Source organism: Onychomys torridus, unplaced genomic scaffold (genome assembly GCF_903995425.1).
Source record: "Onychomys torridus unplaced genomic scaffold, mOncTor1.1, whole genome shotgun sequence".
Classification (NCBI taxonomy): Eukaryota; Metazoa; Chordata; class Mammalia; order Rodentia; family Cricetidae; genus Onychomys; species Onychomys torridus.
The window spans coordinates 182,080-200,841 of NW_023411600.1; the positions used below are offsets into that span (position 1 = coordinate 182,080).

At 41.4% G+C, this 18,762-nt stretch overlaps 2 gene segments (V, D, J or C); both read left to right on the plus strand.

Moving 5' to 3' along the window:
* The first annotated feature begins 7,782 nt into the window (after positions 1-7,782).
* On the plus strand, positions 7,783-8,348 carry LOC118575252. The segment is given in 2 exon segments: positions 7,783-7,828; positions 7,933-8,348. Coding segments are annotated over 2 exon segments (462 nt in total).
* Positions 8,349-14,312: 5,964 nt separating this feature from the next.
* On the plus strand, positions 14,313-14,792 carry LOC118575253. The segment is given in 2 exon segments: positions 14,313-14,358; positions 14,461-14,792. Coding segments are annotated over 2 exon segments (378 nt in total).
* Positions 14,793-18,762: the final 3,970 nt, after the last annotated feature.

The window sequence follows — 18,762 nt, forward strand, 5'->3', positions numbered from 1 at the left end:
CTGGAAAATGAGAACTGAGATGGTTTTCTCAGATTCCATTTGAGGACTTCCTGTGAATTTCATACATTCCATCTATTCTACTAGAAAAACTTCACCTCCTCATATCTTGCTTCTTCTGCAATCTGGAATCTGTATATGTCTGCCCTGAACACATTGGATAAATTCTGCTCCCTTCTTCCCATTGCTCCCTTCACTGCAGGCTCAGAAAGAAGATCAGTGAAGAATTTGCCATCAGTGAGCCATGCCTAATTCATTCTCAAGGATTTATCTCATATGTACATCCTTATTAAACACTTCAGGGCAGGTGACCCCAAGGCCAGTTAACCCTCTATACAATGAACACACAGGACTGTAGACAACTCTGCCTGTTCTGTTTGCCTCAGCCTCACATGGACACAGTTGCCTGGTGACCCCAGGGTAGCCTTTTGCAGCTCCTATGCATCACATCAAAGTAGACCGAGATGATTCAGATTCAGATTTCCAGGTTGACAAACCCATTGGATGCTGCTGTTCCAGTGGTCATTGAGAGGCTTGTAGCTGGTCATTTACAATGTCACCAATATTCCAAGGACTAGAGCCCATGTTGCAGTCAAAGGACTATGACTTCTGCAGCTTTAGAATGAATCTAAAACCATAATGAGAGAGGAATCTTTACTTATTTGTGAAGTAAGGTTAGAAAATACCAAGAAAGAGTGAGGTTTAAATTCTGTGTAGATCATGACACTAAACAGGAGAACATAATTTGAGTTGATTGTGTATGGACAGATGCAAAAATCATCTAGGGTTTCTGCTTGTTTTCATTCTGAAATAAACATTCTGGGTGGTTATAAACTTACAGAATTTCAACAACAGAAAACTAAGAAAAATATCACTAATGGTTGCCAACATTCGTGATTAAAAGAGAAAATAAAATTCCATACCTTTTTAACTGATTTCTTATAGACCTATCTATCTAACAGCAAAATTAAGTAAGCTGTTACAATATCCCAAATTACCTGAGGCAAGACCTGTGAAACATCTTAAAATAATTGGCAAAACTCTTTACAGTCATTGCTTGTGATCCCTGCAGCACACTGACCAACCACTTTCTGAGACTGTGTGCATGACTCTGCTCATCCTGAGTGACTGCTGTCTATGCCGTCTTTCTGAAACTGCCTCATGGCCATTGATTTTCTTCATTCACATTGACTTCTCTTTGACTGTTTGTTTCAAACTGGCTTGTTTAAAGTGTCCCTATCAGGTTCAGTCTCACTTCTGGTTGTTATTGATCTGCTTCAGCCTTCAGAACGCTCACACTCTAGGTCAGCAGCATGCCTGGATCATTCATATAAATCGTTTTGCTTCTCACTTCCTCCTTGATCAGGGTCCTCAAGGGATCTTACTTTTACTGCCACAGCCTTGTGCTGTAAAAGGGTATTTTGAAATATGCTATCCAATGACTGCACATATCCCATAGTGAAGATCCTGCTATTAATGAGTGATGATTGTCCTTTTGAATAAGATTGGGTGTATTAATCCTCTTATTTCCAAATTATCAGATTTTTTTAACCTTGTTTTTCATCCTGACTACAAATAGTAAGAGGAAAGTTTTCCTATATGCGTTTTGTGTCCTAGAAACCTGTGTTGCCCCCCTGTTGTCCCATGCTCCCTAGATAAGGACAAGTGAGTCTGGAAAACTTTCCAACATTATGTGTGAGGCCAAATGGAAATTGGTTAGTGTTTCAGAGGGGTGTACAATTGAGGCCACATGCATAGGTAAAGGAAGTGTGCAGATCATGGATCAGCATGCACTGGTGAAGCATCATGGATTAGCATGTACAGATAAAGGGGGTGTGTGGGTCATCATTAACATGCATAGGTAAAGGAGGTATGTGGACCAGTAGATCAGCATGCATAGTTAAAGTAGGTGTGTGCACCAGAGGCACAGTGATTATATATAAAAGAGGTGTGTGGACAAGTAGATCTATAGCCAGAAGTTTATTCTGGTACCAGAGAGCCCATGTGGTCCCATATCAACTTTTAAATCAATCACTCTGAAGCTTATATTAATTATAACTTCTTGGTCATTAGCTCAGGATTATTACTGACTAGCTCTTACACTTACTTACATTAACTTATAATTCTTAATCTGTATTTTGCCATGTGTTCTATGGCTTACCAGTCTGCTGACATGCTGCTGTTCCTTTGGCAGCAACTGGTGTCTCCTCCACCTCTGCCTTTCTTCTTCCTCTCTCTCCCTTTGGAATGTACTGCCTAACCTTATTCTGCCTCACCATTGGCCAAACAGCTTTGTTTATCAACCAATCAGAGAAAAACATATTCACAGCCTATAGGAAGACATGCCACCAGATGGATCAGCATGGATCAGTAAAGCTTAGGAAAGGAGGATGGAAAGAGCATGTCTGTGAAACTGTTAGATTCAGTTTTGTTTTGTTGAAAATGAGAGGGAGACTATCAGAAGCTAATTTCTGTTCAGATATTTTGGAAGCCTGAGTTATTAAAAAATTTATTTTGAGTGAGGAACAAACCTAACTCTTTCCTTAAACTGTCTCAATCTTCCCTTCTAGCCCATCTCCATTCCTTTGAATCAGTAACCAATACCAATACCCAGGAACAATTTCTACCATGGACCCATAGTACATGGACTCAGGCACAAGATTTTCACTATCCTTCCCATCCTCCATTATGACCTCTCCAGTCAAACCCTGAGACTCATACTATCCCGCTTGTAGGAGACTCTTCTCTCATCCTACATCCATTCCCTTGAGACACTAATTCTTGGTTCTGACACAGCTCATTTCTAAATTCACCAGGTTCTTTAAAGGAGAGGCTTCTCGTATTGAGGTTAGTATCATCTATGATCATCATAGACATTTAGGAGGCTGTTTGCTGCTTTTGACTATATTTTACACCCATCCAAATGATAAATATGTGAATGAATGTGGTTTAAAGTTTGATTTTCCAGGGTTTGTGTGACCATTCTTTGCTGTCAATATGGTCCATATCTAAAATACAGATCACTAAAGCATGTAATTAAACTATGTGCAAGTCTGCATCAATTTTCTGCAACATTCATGAAGAAAGGAAAGCCACTTTTGTTGACCACATCTTCATGTGTGAAGGAGCCTAAAGAACAAGTGAAGACACACAGAGAAAACCCAAATTCCATGCCTTAAACCTAGAGAAGCCCCAGACAACTGTCAGACTCCAGAGTGGGAGAAGATTCCCAGGCATATTAACCCTGTTGCAATGGAAGTCGTGGCCATCAGGTGTTGCCCACACCTTACCTTGCAGAAGGACCCTGAGGAGCAGGTGCTGAGAGGACAGAGAGTCCTAACTCCATCAAGGAACCTTTTATCCAAAGGAAAACCTCTAACTAGAGGGCACAGTCCTCTAGTGTATTGCAATTTTTTTTTTCCTGAAGTACTCAAAACAAAACTGACTTAGAGTTCACTATTCTTAGTTCCTGAAACCTAAGTTGCTTTTCTGGTGCCACAAGTCACATGGCCTTGCTCACAACAAAGTCTTCTTCCCTTTTAGCAGAATGATAGGGGCTCACAGTGACTAAAGAGACAATCATGGAATATTTTATGAGTCTGATTTAACCTCTCTGCCTACATGTTATTGTTGGGTAGCTAGCATTTTTTGAGAGACACCTAACAGTTTAAGTTGGGAGTATCTCTTATTCTTTTACCTGTTCTTAGGACTCCTTTCCCCCTACTGGGTTGCCTCATTCAGCCTTGATATGAGGGTTTGTGCCCAGCCACACTGTATCTTTTTATATTGTGGTATCCCTGGGTGGCTTCTGAAGGGAAACCAAGGAAGAGTGGGTCTGGTGGAAAGGAGAAGTGGGGGAATGGTTGGGAGGCCTGGAAGGAGGAGAAACTACTGTTGGGGTGTGAAAGAATAATAAAAAATATAATAATTAGGAATGGACACTCTGTTTTCATGATGGAGGGTAAAGTGTGCATGCCCAGAGAATCAGCTCTCAAGCAATGTGAAATCCCACATCTTTGGGGGATTGGAGTCATGGGAGGACAGTTGACATCATGAACCTGAAGTTCTTATACCAGCTCACTCTCTATCCTTAGCTCTTATACATGGATTATCAGTGTTTAGTTTGATGTCATTAATATAATAACAGGATATCTGAAAATGCAACTCAAGTACCCCACACATGCACACAAAGACATCCAACATCTATGAAAACTCAGTTTTCATTTCTTTCTTTAATTTAGTCTTTACAATAGCCAAAGAGGAATAAATTATTTATCTCATTTTACGTTTATTATGGTTTATGTATGTAGATCTTCATCCACTCCATTTAGAGTTTCAAATTTAATTGAATAGAGGTTTGTAAAGTATGACCCAATGATTTTTAAAAATTCCATTGATGATTGTTTCCTTAACCTTAGTCAATGCTGTTTGTCTTTGCAAAGAACCAGTGATTTTTTCAATGATTGTTTGAACTGTCATTTCCTTTTTTCCCATTTCCTTAATGTCAGAACACTTTTCATTATCTTTTCCCATCTCCTGGTTTAGGGTCTAGTTTCTCCTTGGTCTTTCAAGGCTTTAAGGAGGTAAATAACTAGTTATTAAATTGAGATCTCCCACATTTTTATCTAGGAACTAAGCAATATTGTATGTTGGGTTTTCATTTTATTCCATTTTTATAATTTATAAATGTCTTTCTTGATTTATTTCTTGACATAGCTGTCATTCAACTGTGCATTTAGTCTCCATGAAATTATGAACTTTCTGTATCTTTTTAAATTGTTGATACACAGCTTTATTTCATTGTAGTCAGGTAGATTGTTGAATGCTGTTTCAATATTTCCATAATTGTTGAAACTTGCTGCATGTCCTACAATCTTACTTAAGCTACCTCCATGTGATAGGACATCATGTCCTAAGCAACATGGGTTAAAAAGGGCTTAAAGTATGTTACATTTCCAGGTAATAGTCCTTCAATGAGGTCCTCAGGGCAGGAACCTGTAGGTGGAAATTGATGCAGAGCCACGGAGGAATTGTATTGGTGAAATTATTAAGGCCACTCCATGTAGTTAAAAGGGAAGTTTATTTTGTGGAGTAACGTAGAAATGAATGAATAGATAGGTTGTAGGGTTTGGCAAAGGTACAGTAGGTGCAGTCTGGCAGTGTTCTCTGGAGAACTCTGCTCAGTCTACCTCCAGCGTCCAGTGTCCAGGAACCAAAGATATCCCTCCATCCTGTCTCTTCAGCATCCTCTCTTAGACCTGCCTTGTAGGCGTGAACATTACCAAAGCCTCAATGGGGGTTGGAACTTCCAGGCCAAGGCTGGAATGGTTACTCACTACAGGGTTGTGTTTCATGACCTATGTTCCTGTTTTTTATGCCTCTCAGCATCATCAACCCAGGATTTGCACCACCTGATGGAATGGGCATGCTCACACCAACTGTCCTTCAAGAAAATGCCACCATAGCAAGTCTGGTTGGACTATTTTTTTTACTTGATGTTTACTCTTCCAAGATGTGTCTAGTTCACTTCAAGTTGACATTAAAACTAGCCAGCATATTGGTCAACTTTGAAGAAAATGACATGTACCAAAGAGAAAAATATATTCTTCAGAGTTTTGTTGAAATGTTTGGTAGACATCTGTAAGTTACATGTCATCCCCCACAGTCAGAGCATTGGTATTAATTTGTGCTTTTTGAATGAGCAGGATGTCTTTTAATGAAATTTGGTGCATATTTGGCACATATACATTAAAAATTGTGGTATTCTTTTGTTGGATCCTTCCTTTAGTGTGTATGAATAAATCTTTGGAATGGGAAGGGCTTGTGTTCTCAGCCATTTATATTACTATTCTTTAAGGTGAGATTTTTTTTTAGAACAGAATCAACCTCTTTGATAATGGGCCTGTTTACACTGTTTATTCCTTCAGAGCTTAATTTGATAATGATGTGAACTCAGAAATTTTGTATGTTCTGGGTTATCATGCTTTTCAGAGGATACATTTTCATACTAATTTCTGATGATGTCCTGATTTTCAGTTCTAATTACAGCTTCTGATTTGATACTTATCATTTGAAATTTCTGAGTTGCTTTCCAGGTGGCAGTGGTCCACACCTTTAATTCCAGCATTCAGTAGTCAGAGCCAGTTGGAGCTCTGTGAGTTTGAGGCCAGCCTGGTTTAGAGAGCATGATCCAGGAGAGGCACCAAAACTACAGACAAGCTCTCTCTGGAAAAAACAAGGAAACAAACAAAACAACAACAAAAAGAAGTTTTTCAGTTCCTCCTTTTGTTCAAATGATCTTTATTCCTTCATTGTAGGTGTGTTCAGTGTTCAGGACAAGGTTGAATCATGAGAGGGTTGAGATAACACTTTCTTTTGAGGAACTCTTATCCCATATTAACTGGATTACATGAACAAACACCATAAAGGAACATAATGCCACTTGATTGTCCTTTTCTGCCTTGTCTTCTTGTGTTCTCTTCATGTCTGATTGCTGTACTTTGAGAAAGCTCTCCTGAGTATGTATTCATGAGGCTTATAGGTTGAGGAGGCACAGTGCCTATGAGATGGTGACTTGGAAAAGAAGTCATTTTCAAGCATGAGAAGTTTCAAAAACAATTGTAGGTGTGGGGATGAATGATTACAGAAAATCCATGCAGTCTGGTATCATCTAGAGGAAAGAACTTGGAGGCATCAGAAACTTGTTGGCTAAGTCAGAGCAATGTTTACTTAGAAGTTCAGAGAAATGAGACAATGAAGAAGCCCACCTAAGATGTTGGAAAGATCAATGACATCATGATTGAAAGGGGAGGTAGGTCACAGGAAGAGAGTAGGATGTTTGAGAGGAAGGAGCTGGACTACCTTGTGGTGCAGGGAAGGCATATCTCTAAGTGCCAGGTGAATCTTTTCTGTGAGGAATTAAGACATAACTGATGGTGAAACACAATTAAGTACTTAAGGATCTGGAGGGTAGAAGAATATGGTGTGGAAATAAACAAGCCTACTATTGCCTTAAGGAGGTCACAGAAGAATTGGGAGGGCCTTTGGAGAGAGCAGGCCTACATTTGTCAGTGGGGGATGTCAGTCCTGGGAGAGCTGAGGGTTAAACATAGTCTTGAATGTATTTTAATTTTGATCAAAGTGTAATCTCAAATTGTATTTGTATTCATGTAATGAATGTATTTGTATTCAGTAAATATATGCATTTGCTATTCACTAAACCTTATGCAATGTCGACTAAAATTATTTGAGTTTGACATAATTTCCTATGAATTTATTTAACAACTTCTGCTAAGACATTAGGTGGGTTTATATGTACAAAGTATAGTAGAGCAAGGTAGCAAAGTTATATTTCTATTTATAAATATGAAATCATATTAAATAATGTTTCCTTTCTTCATTCCTTCTCTTTTCTTTCTTGAGACACAGTTTCACATTGCCCAAGCACAATCAAACAGATAATTCTCCTGCCCCTCTTCTTTTCTGGGAACAAACATGTAAACAATTTCTTGACCAGCTGAGCTATGTCCCCAGGACAATAAGTGACACTTGGATGCTATAAATGTCAGTTTGGTCTTTATTCCGTCTCAGATATCTGCACTATTCATTGTCTCCTCCACGGTTCCCGCTCCTGAGCTCATGTTATAGCAGGAAGACATGCAAATAATGTTCCCCTATGCTCATGAAAACCATCCCTGACGCTACAGTTCTGACAGAGGCACCCAGATCTGGACTCACAGTTCCTTCTTCCATTCGGTGATCATCACTGAACACAGAACATTCAGCATGGAGTTGAGACAGAGCTGGGTCTTTCTTGTTATTCTTTTAAAAGGTGATTTATAGATATGGAGAGATACTCAGTGTGTGAGTGGACATGAGTGTGATGGACAGTGGACATTTGTGGCAGTTTACTGACAGGATTCTCTGTGTTTGCAGGTGTCCAGTGTGAGGTGAAGCTGGTGGAGTCTGGAGGAGGCTTAGTGCTGCCTGGAAAGTCCCTGATTCTCTCCTGTGAAACCTCTGGATTCACATTCAGTGACTACTGGATGAGCTGGGTCCGCCAGGCTCCAGGGAAGGGGCTGGAGTGGGTTGCTCAAATTGGAACCAAAAGCTATAATTATGAAACACACTATGTGGAGTCTGTGAAAGGCAGATTCACTATCTCAAGAGATGATTCCAAAAGCAGCCTCTACCTGCAGATGAACAGTTTAAGAGTCGAAGACACCTCCATTTATTACTGTATTAGACACAGTGAGGGACCTTCGGTGAGAACCCTGACACAAACCTCCCTGCAGCAGTGCTCAGGACCAGCAGGGGGCGCAGAGCGCACATTGAGAACAGGGACACAGTAGAAACAGGTGCAGAAATAATAAAGTGCTGGTTCTGGGGTCCCAGCTGTCACCCCATCTAATGATTTCACAGAATTCTCTACACACTTACAGTATGTGCATGTCTGTGACATCAGTGAAAACATAATTCTGTTTTTTCTGCAATTTAAAAAATGTATGCCACACTTTCTAACAGGAACTAAATGCAGAAAATCACCTCTGATTGTAGAAATGACTCTGCTGAGGTTACCAGGAACAAATGCTTATGAATGTCCAAGGTATTTTTGAAGCTTTGTCCTCACGAGATTCAGGCCAAGGGTCAGTGGATTCTGAATAGGACAGTGTTTTGGATTAGAGGAAACAAAAGAGAGGAAAGGCCACACTCGGTGACTCATACACTTTCCAATCTTTCTGCTTTCACTGAGAAATGTGAACATCAGGCACACAACTGACCCATTGTATTTTTATCTGATTGAGTTACCTAATCTATTATGTTCATCATCATATTGCTAATTAGAACTTTCCATCTAGATAAATATCTGACCATTTATCTAAACACAGACATGACCCACTTACCTTAAACTCAGATGAGCCACCGGCTATAGCTTTTGAAGGGATTTGGGGAAGGTAATTAGGAAACGGTAAGTTCTAATTTTTGTGATTCCTTTCTCTTTCATTTTTCATAAACTCTTAGGAACTGTGAAAGATATGGTGTCTGAGTGTCTTTCTGCTAAATCAAAATATTCTGTGGATGAAGGACTCACCATGTTCTGTTCCAACATCACATTGGGGAGACTGGCAGGTGGATCCCCTGCTGAGAGCAAGCTCTAGCTCTCCGTGCCCAGGTCTCTGTGAACCATGCTGTCCTTCTTTCTGATGATTACTTCCTGCTACTGAATCTTGTTTCAGGTATGTCCTGCCAGAGGTGGAACTTTATCAAGGCCAAATTAACCTACACTTACAGGAAAGGGAAAATAGTTCCTTGTTTGCTCTCCTTCACTTCATTATCAGTAGAAAACAGACATTTGCCTTGGACAATGATTTGTATGACAAGAGCTCTAGCTCAGAAATATGCAAAATGTACATTTTCCATGCACGATTCTTATGAACAATGTGGAAACCATTAATTTAACTTTATACTTCCATTATTAACTTGTAGCTCAATATGAAAAGTCATTAGTATCCTAATTTTCAATGGGAAAATACTAGACAAGTGTGAGTCTCTGCTCTACTTAATGTGGTCTTCAGATATTCTTGCTTCAATCACATAGGAGCTAAAGTCATATTATGTTTAATGGTTTCTGGATTCATTGAGGGTCCCAGAACAATAGGCAGTACACTTACCCCCACTTTATTATTCATAGACATTTATATTAAAAATTGCTACAAGATGAAATCAAGTGCCTTTTTTTTTGGTTTTTCGAGACAGGGTTTCTCTGTGTAGTGCCTTTCCTGGAACTCACTTGGTAGCCCAAGCTAGCCTTGAACACACAGAGATGTGCCTAGCTCTGCCTCCCCAGTGCTGGGATTAAAGGCTTGTGTCACCACCGCCCAGGTACCAAGTATCATTTATACAAAGCACAGATGCTATAAAAAATATATATAATTTTTGTGGTGATAACTGTTAAGATCTTCTCACATACAGATAGTATGTCAAGGAGTTCATGAGGCAAAGGAAATTTTCATCAGAATTAAGAAACGGAACACAGTGGCAGAAAATCTGTTTATTTTTAACAGTTCTGTGTGTAAATAGAAAGAGTTCAGACCATATTCACCTTTTCTTCACTCTTATCTCCATCTTCCAATCCTGCTGACCCTTCTCATCCACTCCTGCTGACCCTTCTCATCCACTTCTGCTGACCCTTCTCATCCACTCCTGCTGACCCTTCTCATCCACTCCTACAGACCCTTCTCATCCACTTCTGCTGACCCTTCTCATACACTCCTGCTGACCCTTCTCATCCACTCCTGCTGACCCTTCTCATCCACTCATGCTGACCCTTCTCATCCACTCCTGCAGTCCCTTTTCTTTATTTCCCTTCCTAGTCTCATGGTTTTCTTTTTTGCATATAGTCACAACCTCTGAGTGTTCATGGTTGTGATGGACTTGTCAGATCCAAAGACAGCATTGCATGGCACTCCTCTCCAAATTCTGGCTCTTACATTCTATCCATCTCATCATTGATGATGTTCCTTAATCCTTGAAGGAGGAGCTACTAATGTTTCATTTAGTGCTTAGCTATCCACAGTTGTCTGCTTTCAATACTTTGGCTAATTTTGATCTCTGGATTTTCCATTACTCTTTAGAATAGCAGTTGTAAGCCAGTGAATTGCAACCACATTTGAGGTCACATTTCAGATAACCTGTATATCAGAAATTTACATTATAATTCACAATCACATTTGGTTACAGGGTCACCACACCATGTGGAAATGTATTAAGTAGTAGCACCATTAGGAATGTCTGGAAACACTCAGATAGAAAGAAAGAAAAAAGAAGTTGATTTGATTTAATCTGAGACTGTAATATCCACATAAATGTTCACAAAGGAGTTTGGACACATGCATTTGGCAAAATCTCAGCAGTTCCTTCTAACATACAGCCTATTACATCCAGCTTTGAACTAGGTTAATAGTACCAGTCATGGAATGAAAATGGTTGCTCCCCCAAAACTGATGGAAAGGCTTTATTTTTATTTTTGAGACAAGGTTTCTCTGTGTAGCATTGGCACCTTTCCTGGAACTCACACTGTAGTTCAAGCTGGCCTAGAACTCACAGACATTTTCCTGCCTCTGCCTCCTGAGTGCTGGGATTAAAGGCATGTGCCACCTGTGCCTGGCTAGGCTCTATTTTTGAAGTCAAAACTTGAATATCTAAGTGAACATGGAGAAGTGCAGCTGGTGCCTAACTACAGTTTTTAACCCTCTTGACTAGTAGTCATGGTACTGGAAGGTACTCTGCATAGTATCAGAAGAGAAAGCTAAATGCAAACCCAGCTACAAATACTTTGATCTACAAAGGAGACTAGTCTGCATGATACTGTGCTGCAGTATGGATACATATGTTCTTAGAGTAGCCAACCACTATCTGATTTAAAGTCTTCTCTGTGAAAATAAGTAGAAAATATGGTGTAGATACAACGAAAAAGAACCCTTCCATATTGTTGTCAGGAAGGTGAGCTGTGGTGATATGTTTTGTCCCACAAAATATTGTGCACTCTAATAAACTTATCTGGGGTCAGAGGACAGAACAGCCATTAGATAGACATAGAGGCTAGAAAATGGTGGCACACACACCTTTAATCCTACCACTTGGGAGGCAGAGATCCATCTGGATGTCTGTGAGTTTAAAGCCGGGAATGGTGACTCACGCATTTAATACCAGAAAGCCAGCTTTAATACCAGGGAGTGATGGCAGAAAGAGAAAGATATATAAGGTGTGAAGACCAGAAACTAGAAACATTTGGCTGGTTAAGCTTTTAGGCTTTTGAGCAGCGGTTCAGCTGAGATCCATACAGACATGAGGACTCAGATGCTTCCAGTCTGAGGAAACAGGATCAGCTGGGGAACTGGCAAGGTGAGGAAGCTATGACTTGATCTGCTTCTCTGATCTTCCAGCATTCACCCCAATACCTGGCTCAGGTTTGATTTTATTAATAAGAACTTTTAAGATTCCTCTACAGTGAGATGATACAGTAATTGTAGAAATCAATATTGAAGTTTTGAAAAAAATTAGAAGGCAATAATATATTCAGTTGAACCCTTGGCAACCGTTCCAAGGGGCTATACAATCACCATGTGGTTTTCCCATTTCCTTCAGTGCAGGAATCCAAGGAGCAGGGGTAGAGAATAACCAACAAGGGCATTTCTTCCTTCATGACTTTCTTCCTCACACTTAACATGTTTTCCCTTAAATACAGGAAACCCTCAAGAGACCCTAAGGAGTTATAGCGGTTTTCCTGAAGGTTCCAAAGTAAAAACAATATATACCTGTAGTTTTTTCTTTGAGCCTTGTTTTCTTTCCTGGGAAAACTACAGAAGATGTAATATCCCAATCCACAGGATTCATAAACCACAATGAAGGAGGTTTCTTTCACACAGAATAAATTCCTCAAATGAAAAATTATAATTCAATATTTCCTTTTCAGGGAGGATATCATTATTTCAAGATTCCTCATCTTGTGACTTATTGCCCAAACAGTATGTAAGTGCCATGTCTTCAAGGCATACAGATAGAGGGAAAGACAGTCAAGTGTGGCTAGAGTCCAGGCAGGAGACTCCTTGGTAGTCACAGCCATGGAAGCTCTGTTTCCTTTAAAGATTTTACAATTAAAGCTGAGTTGATGCCTACTGATGATAAATATAAACCAACACAATATTAAGATACCCAAAAAAATATAAACATGGGTTTTCTTTTTTATTGTGAATTTTTATTAATTAATTAAATTTTCCCCAATCAAAAATTTCCCTCCCTCTCTCCTTTCTTCCTAACCCCTCTCCCCAACCCCCTATCTTCCCACAATTCATTTATCCATCTTTCTATTCAGAAAGGGGCAGGTCTCCCATGTATATCAAGCTTCAACAAGACTAGCTGTCTTCTATCAAGGCTGAACAAGGCAACCCAGTAGGAAGAAAGGGTCTCAAATTAGGTAATAGAGTCAGAGACAGGCCCTGCTTCTTCTGTTAGGACTCCCACAAGAAGACTGTGCTACACAACTGTGACACATGTGCAGAGGGCCTAGGTTGGTCCCATGCAAGCTCTCTGGCTGGTGGTTCAGTCTTTGTGAGCTTCAGTGAGCCATGTTACTTCATTCTGTGGGTTTTCTTATGTCATTTCATACCCTGGCTCCTATTATCTTTCCTCTTTTACAGGATTCTCCAAGCTCTGACTAATGTTTGGATGTGGGTCTCTGCATCTGTTTCCATCAGCATCTCTGATGAAAATTGGTCTAGGCAGCAATGTATGAGTACAACAGTGTTTCACTAGAAATCATTTCATTGACTGATTTTTTTTTTGCCATTCATATTAATTTCTATCCTAGGTCTCTGGGCTGCCCAGCCTCTGAGTCCTGGCCCTCCAGGCAGAGTCAGGGTGTTTTCCCACCCTGGTATGGGTCTCAAGATGGACCAGCCATTGGTAAGCCATCCCCCAAATTCCTGTGCCACTTTTATCCCAGTTTATCTTATAGACATGGCAAACTGTAGGTCAAAGTTTATGTGGCAGATGGGCATGATGGCATATACCTTTAATCTCAGCATTCAGGAGGCAGAGGTAGGCAGTTTTCTGTGAGTTTGTGGCCAGCCTGCTCTACAAAGTGAGTTCCAGGACACCTAGAGTTGTTACACAGACAAACCTCTTCATCAAAAAGCCAAAAAAAATGTAATATGGTTGTGTTGGTGTCCCAATCCCTCCACTGGAAGTCTTGCTTGTTTACAAGACATTAGGCATAAACGTGGGTTTTCAATATGCTTTGTCATTTATCAGAGGCTTGTTCTGGAGAGTAGTCATTTCTTTCATGTATCTTCATCAGAAAAGGGCACAATTCTAGGCCCTTGTGCTTCATACAGAACTGAACTATGTCCTCAAAAGACCTCCTTTATTTTAACATTTCTATTCAACATTAATTCATCTTTATATTAATCTTTCTTAAATTTTCAAAATAATATTTCCTTATATTCATGAATTAGAATTGTGGACACAAGTAAATCACAATAAAACAATGAACTGTTATGACATACACATAATAAACAATATTGTAACACAGTTACTTCTACCTAACTCATCCATTTCAACTCTGTATTCTTACTAACAACTTCACCCTCTATTGCTTCAACCCAAAAGCTGATGATATACAGGAAGAAATGCAAACTGGGCTTTCCTCTGCTCATGAAAACCAGCCCAGCCCCTGTAGCTCTAACAGAGGAGCTGAGTCCTGAGTTCCCCTCTCTCCCAATTCAGTGACCAGCACTGAACACTGCCCTCTCATCATGAAGTTGTGGCTGAGCTTGATTTTCCTTGTAACCCTTTTAAAAGGTCATTAATGGGAACAAGAGATGCTGAGTGTGTGGGGGCATGAGTAAGAGGTGTGGTGGGTGTGTGTAACACTTTTCTGACCTGAATTATCTACTCTTCCAGGTATCCAGTGTGAAGTGCAGCTCATAGAGTCTGGAGGAGACTTGGCACAGCCTGGGGGTTCCCTGAAACTCTCCTGTGCAGCCTCTGGATTCACCTTTAGTGATTTCTACATGAGCTGGGTCCGCCAGTCTCCTGGGAAGGGGCTGGAGTGGGTTGGTTTTATTAGAAACAAAGCTAATAGTTACACAACAGAGTACAGTGCATCTGTGAAGGGCCGGTTCACTATCTCCAGAGATGATTCCAAAAACACCCTCTACCTGCAAATGAACAGCCTGAAAGCTGAGGACACAGCCACTTACTACTGTACAAGACACACAGTGCCAGGACCTTAGCGTGAACCCAGACACAAACCTCCTTGCTGGGGCGCTCATCACCAACAGGGGGAGCTCAGGGCCAGAGAAAAAGGCAGGGTGCACGTTACTCTCTGTACAAATTTTCATCAAGAATGTTGTTTGGATGAAATTTCTAGCATGACCGTTAGAGTGTTTGGTTATCTGATCACCAGAGTAGGTCAGTTCATGCTTTCTCTTGACCATTGCCAGTAGTCTAATGTAGAGGTATCTTTTTGGATTTCTGGGGACGTCTCTAGCACTTTGCTTCTTCCTATTCCCATGTGGTCTTCATTTATCATGGTCTATTATTTCTTGTTCTCCCTCTCTGTTCTTGATCCAGCTGGGATCTCCTGCTCCCCTAAGCTCTCTTTACCCCCACACGTCAGGTGGCTCATGTAGCAGATAAAGAGATCTGGCCAGGCCCCAGATGGAGCTCCAGGAGTCCAAAAGGCGAGAAAGAGGGGGGATTGTATGAGTGAGAATTGTTCAGACCAAGACTGGAAAAAGCACAGGGACAAATTGCCAAACTAATGGAAACACATGAACTATGAACCAATAGCTGAGGAGCCTCCAACTGGATCAGGCCCTCTGCATAAGTGAGATTAGCTTGAACTGTTTGGGAGGCATGCAGCCAGTGGGACTGAACTGCATGAACTTGCTGTTTGGAACTTGGGGCATATGCAGGGACACTGTCCTCAGCCTGGAAGGAAGGGGACTGGACCTGCCTGGACTGAATCTACCAGTTTGAGCTGAATCCCCAGGGGAGTCTTGCCCTGGAGGAGATGGCAATTGGGTGTATTGGGGGGGAATGGGGGTGCGGGAGGAGGTAGGATAGGGGAATCTGTGGCTGATATGTAATATTAAATTAAATTTAAAAAATAAAAAGAATGTTGTTTGGTACTTACAATGCTGGAACTACCAAGAAGTCTCTGCAATAAAAGTGGAAACTGTACAGAATGGCTGAACATGAGAGACTGTAATGTGGATGCAAATTTCTTTTTGGCTAGAGGGGAACTCTCCTCCACTGCTGGTGGGAATGCAAGCTTGTACAGCCACTTTGGAAATCAATATGGTGCTTCCTTAGAAAATTGGGAATCCATCTCCCCCAAGAACCAGCTGTAGCACTCTTGGGCATGTACCCAAGGAATGCTCAATCATACCACAAGGGCTATGTTCATATCAGCATAGTTTGTAATAGACAGAACCTGGAAACAACCTAGATGTCCTTCAACTGAAGAATGGATAAAAAAATATGGTACATATACACAATGGAGTACTACTCAGCAGAGAAAAACAATGACATCATGAGGTTTGCAGGCAAATGGATGAATCTAGAAAAAATCATCCTGAGTGAGGTAACCCAGACTCAGAAGGACAAACATGGTATGTACTCACTCATAGTAGGATACTAGATGTAAAACAAAAAAAGATGACTAGACTGCTACACAACTCCAGGGAGGCTACCTAGAAAACGGGACCCTAGGAAAGACACAGGGATCACTCAATGACAGAGAAATGGATGATATCTACATGAACAACCTGGACGACAGTGGGAGTAATGAAGGGAAAGATTTGAGGGAAAGAGAGCTTAGGGGAGCAGGAGATCCCAGCTGGATCAAGAATAGAAAGGGAGAACAAGGAATAACAGACCATGATAAATGAAGACCACATGAGAACAGAAATAGGCAGAGTGCTGGAGAGGTCCTCAGAAATCTGCAATACATCCTCTGTAGACTGCTGGCAATGGTCGAGAGAAAGCCTAATCTGACCTAGTCTGGTGATCAGAGGGCCAAACACCCTAACAATCATGCTGTAACTCTCATCCAATAACTGATGGAGGTGGATGCAGAGATCCTCAGCCAGGCCCCAGGTGGAGCTCCAGGAGTCCAATTGTTGAGAAAGAGGAGGGACTGAAAGAGTGTGAATTATTGAGACCAAGATTGGAAAAATCACAGGGACAAATAGCCAAATGAATGGAAGCACATGAATTATGAACCAATGGCTGTAGAGCCCCCAGCTGGAGCAGGCTCTATGGATAAGTGAGACAACTGAATAGCTTGAACTACTGGGAGGCATCCAGGCTGTGGGACAGGGATCTGTCCTTAGTGCATGAGCTGGCTGTTTGGAACCTTGGACTTACACAGGGACACTTTGCTCAGCCTGGATGAGGGGACTGGACCTGCCTATACTGAATCCACCAGGTTTAAATGAATCCCCAGGGGAGTCTTGGCCCTGGAGGAGATGGGAATGGAGGGGAGAGGATGGGGGGAAAGTGGGGGTGGGTGTGGGAAGGGGGAGGATAAGGGAACCCATGGCTGATTTGTAAAATTAAAACACAAACATAATAAAAAAAAGTCCAAATCTCTTGAGAGATTCATAGCCATGTCTTAAATGCATCCCCCTGTCTTAGCTAGGTTTCTATTGCTGTGAAGAGACACCATTACAATGATATCTCTTACAAAAATTAATTGTGGTATCTTGCTTCAAGTTCAGAGGTTCAGTCCATTATCATCATGGTAAGGAATATGAGGGTATGCAGGCAGACATTGTGCTGGCTACATCTTCATCAAAAAGCAACAGGGACTGGACTGAACACTTGGAGGTATCTTAAGTACTTATGAGAGCTCAAGTCCACTTCCATAGTGGCACACTTCCTCCATGAAGACCATGCCCACTCCAACAAGGCCCCACCTCCTAATAGTGTCCCTCCCTATGAGACTATGGAGTCCAAATACATTCAAACTGCTATTCCCCCTATAAAATCAAATTAAATAGTAGAACACATACTTCCCACATTCATTGGCATAGAATACACATTACCATTACAAAAGAGAGGGGAAGGAGCATAGTTAGGAAATTCTGGGCTGAAACAAGCTTGATAACCAACTGGGCAAACTCTAAACTCTACATCTCCATATCTGATCTCAAAACTCTCTTCAGATCTCCAACTTCTTTCAGCTTTATTAAATGTAAAACATTTCTTGATTTTTAAGTTGGTTCCAATCCCTTTTAGCAGCTCTCCTCAGCAGGTATCCCACAACTCTGGCCTCTCCAACATCTTGGGTCTCCAAGGTAATTCAAGTTTTGGCTTCAGGCTTCACACAATGCCTTCCCTGGGCGTCCATGTAGTGACAAGTGATATATGCCTAGACTCGGTGGCTTTCTCAGTCACAGAGGGAGATACCATAACCCCTTTCTTGCCTTGTGAGAGCTGGGATCAAAGGTGTGTACCACCATGCCTGGGACTAAGCTAAGGCTGGGGCAGAGAGACACTGCCAGCCTCTGCCATGACAATAAAGATGTAAGGTACTGGTAAGCTACAAGCTATGTGGCAAAGTATAGATTTATAGAAATAGGCTAAATATAAGAGTAAGAGCTAGCCAATGGTAGGCCTGAGCTAATGGCCAAGCAGTTTAAATAATATAAGTCTCTGTGTGCTTACTTGGTTGGGTCTGAGCGACTGTGGGACTGACAGGTAAGAGAGATTTTCCCTGACTGTGGGCCAGGCAGGAAAACTAACTACTAATGGTGCCCAACGTGTTGGCAAGAGTTTCCCCCTAAAACCTGAGAAAAAATTTCCTAAAACAGAGCTAAAAACAGCTTCCTAGTTGTCTCTCTCAAGCTAGCAGCAGCCTGGTGGTTTGAGCTACTAAGGCGGGTTCCTAGTGTGTGCCTCAGACCTGCAGTGCGGAGATCTTCACTGACTGTCCATGCTGCTTCTGTTCAGATCCAGACTGTACCAGCTGGATCTGTGCTTGCACACCTGTGGAGAGAACATAGGGAAGTGAGGGGTCATAGAACTACCTCAGTTTCCTCTGCAGCTCTGGGCTCTGATGCCTTACTTTGGGCAGCTGCCTCCACACCCACTCCATGAGGTATGAGATTGGAACACAGTAGTTTCTGGAGACTAATCTGGTACTCTCTTGCCAGGTGAGGGAGTAGGGTCAGGACTTGGGTCTGGGGCTTCTTT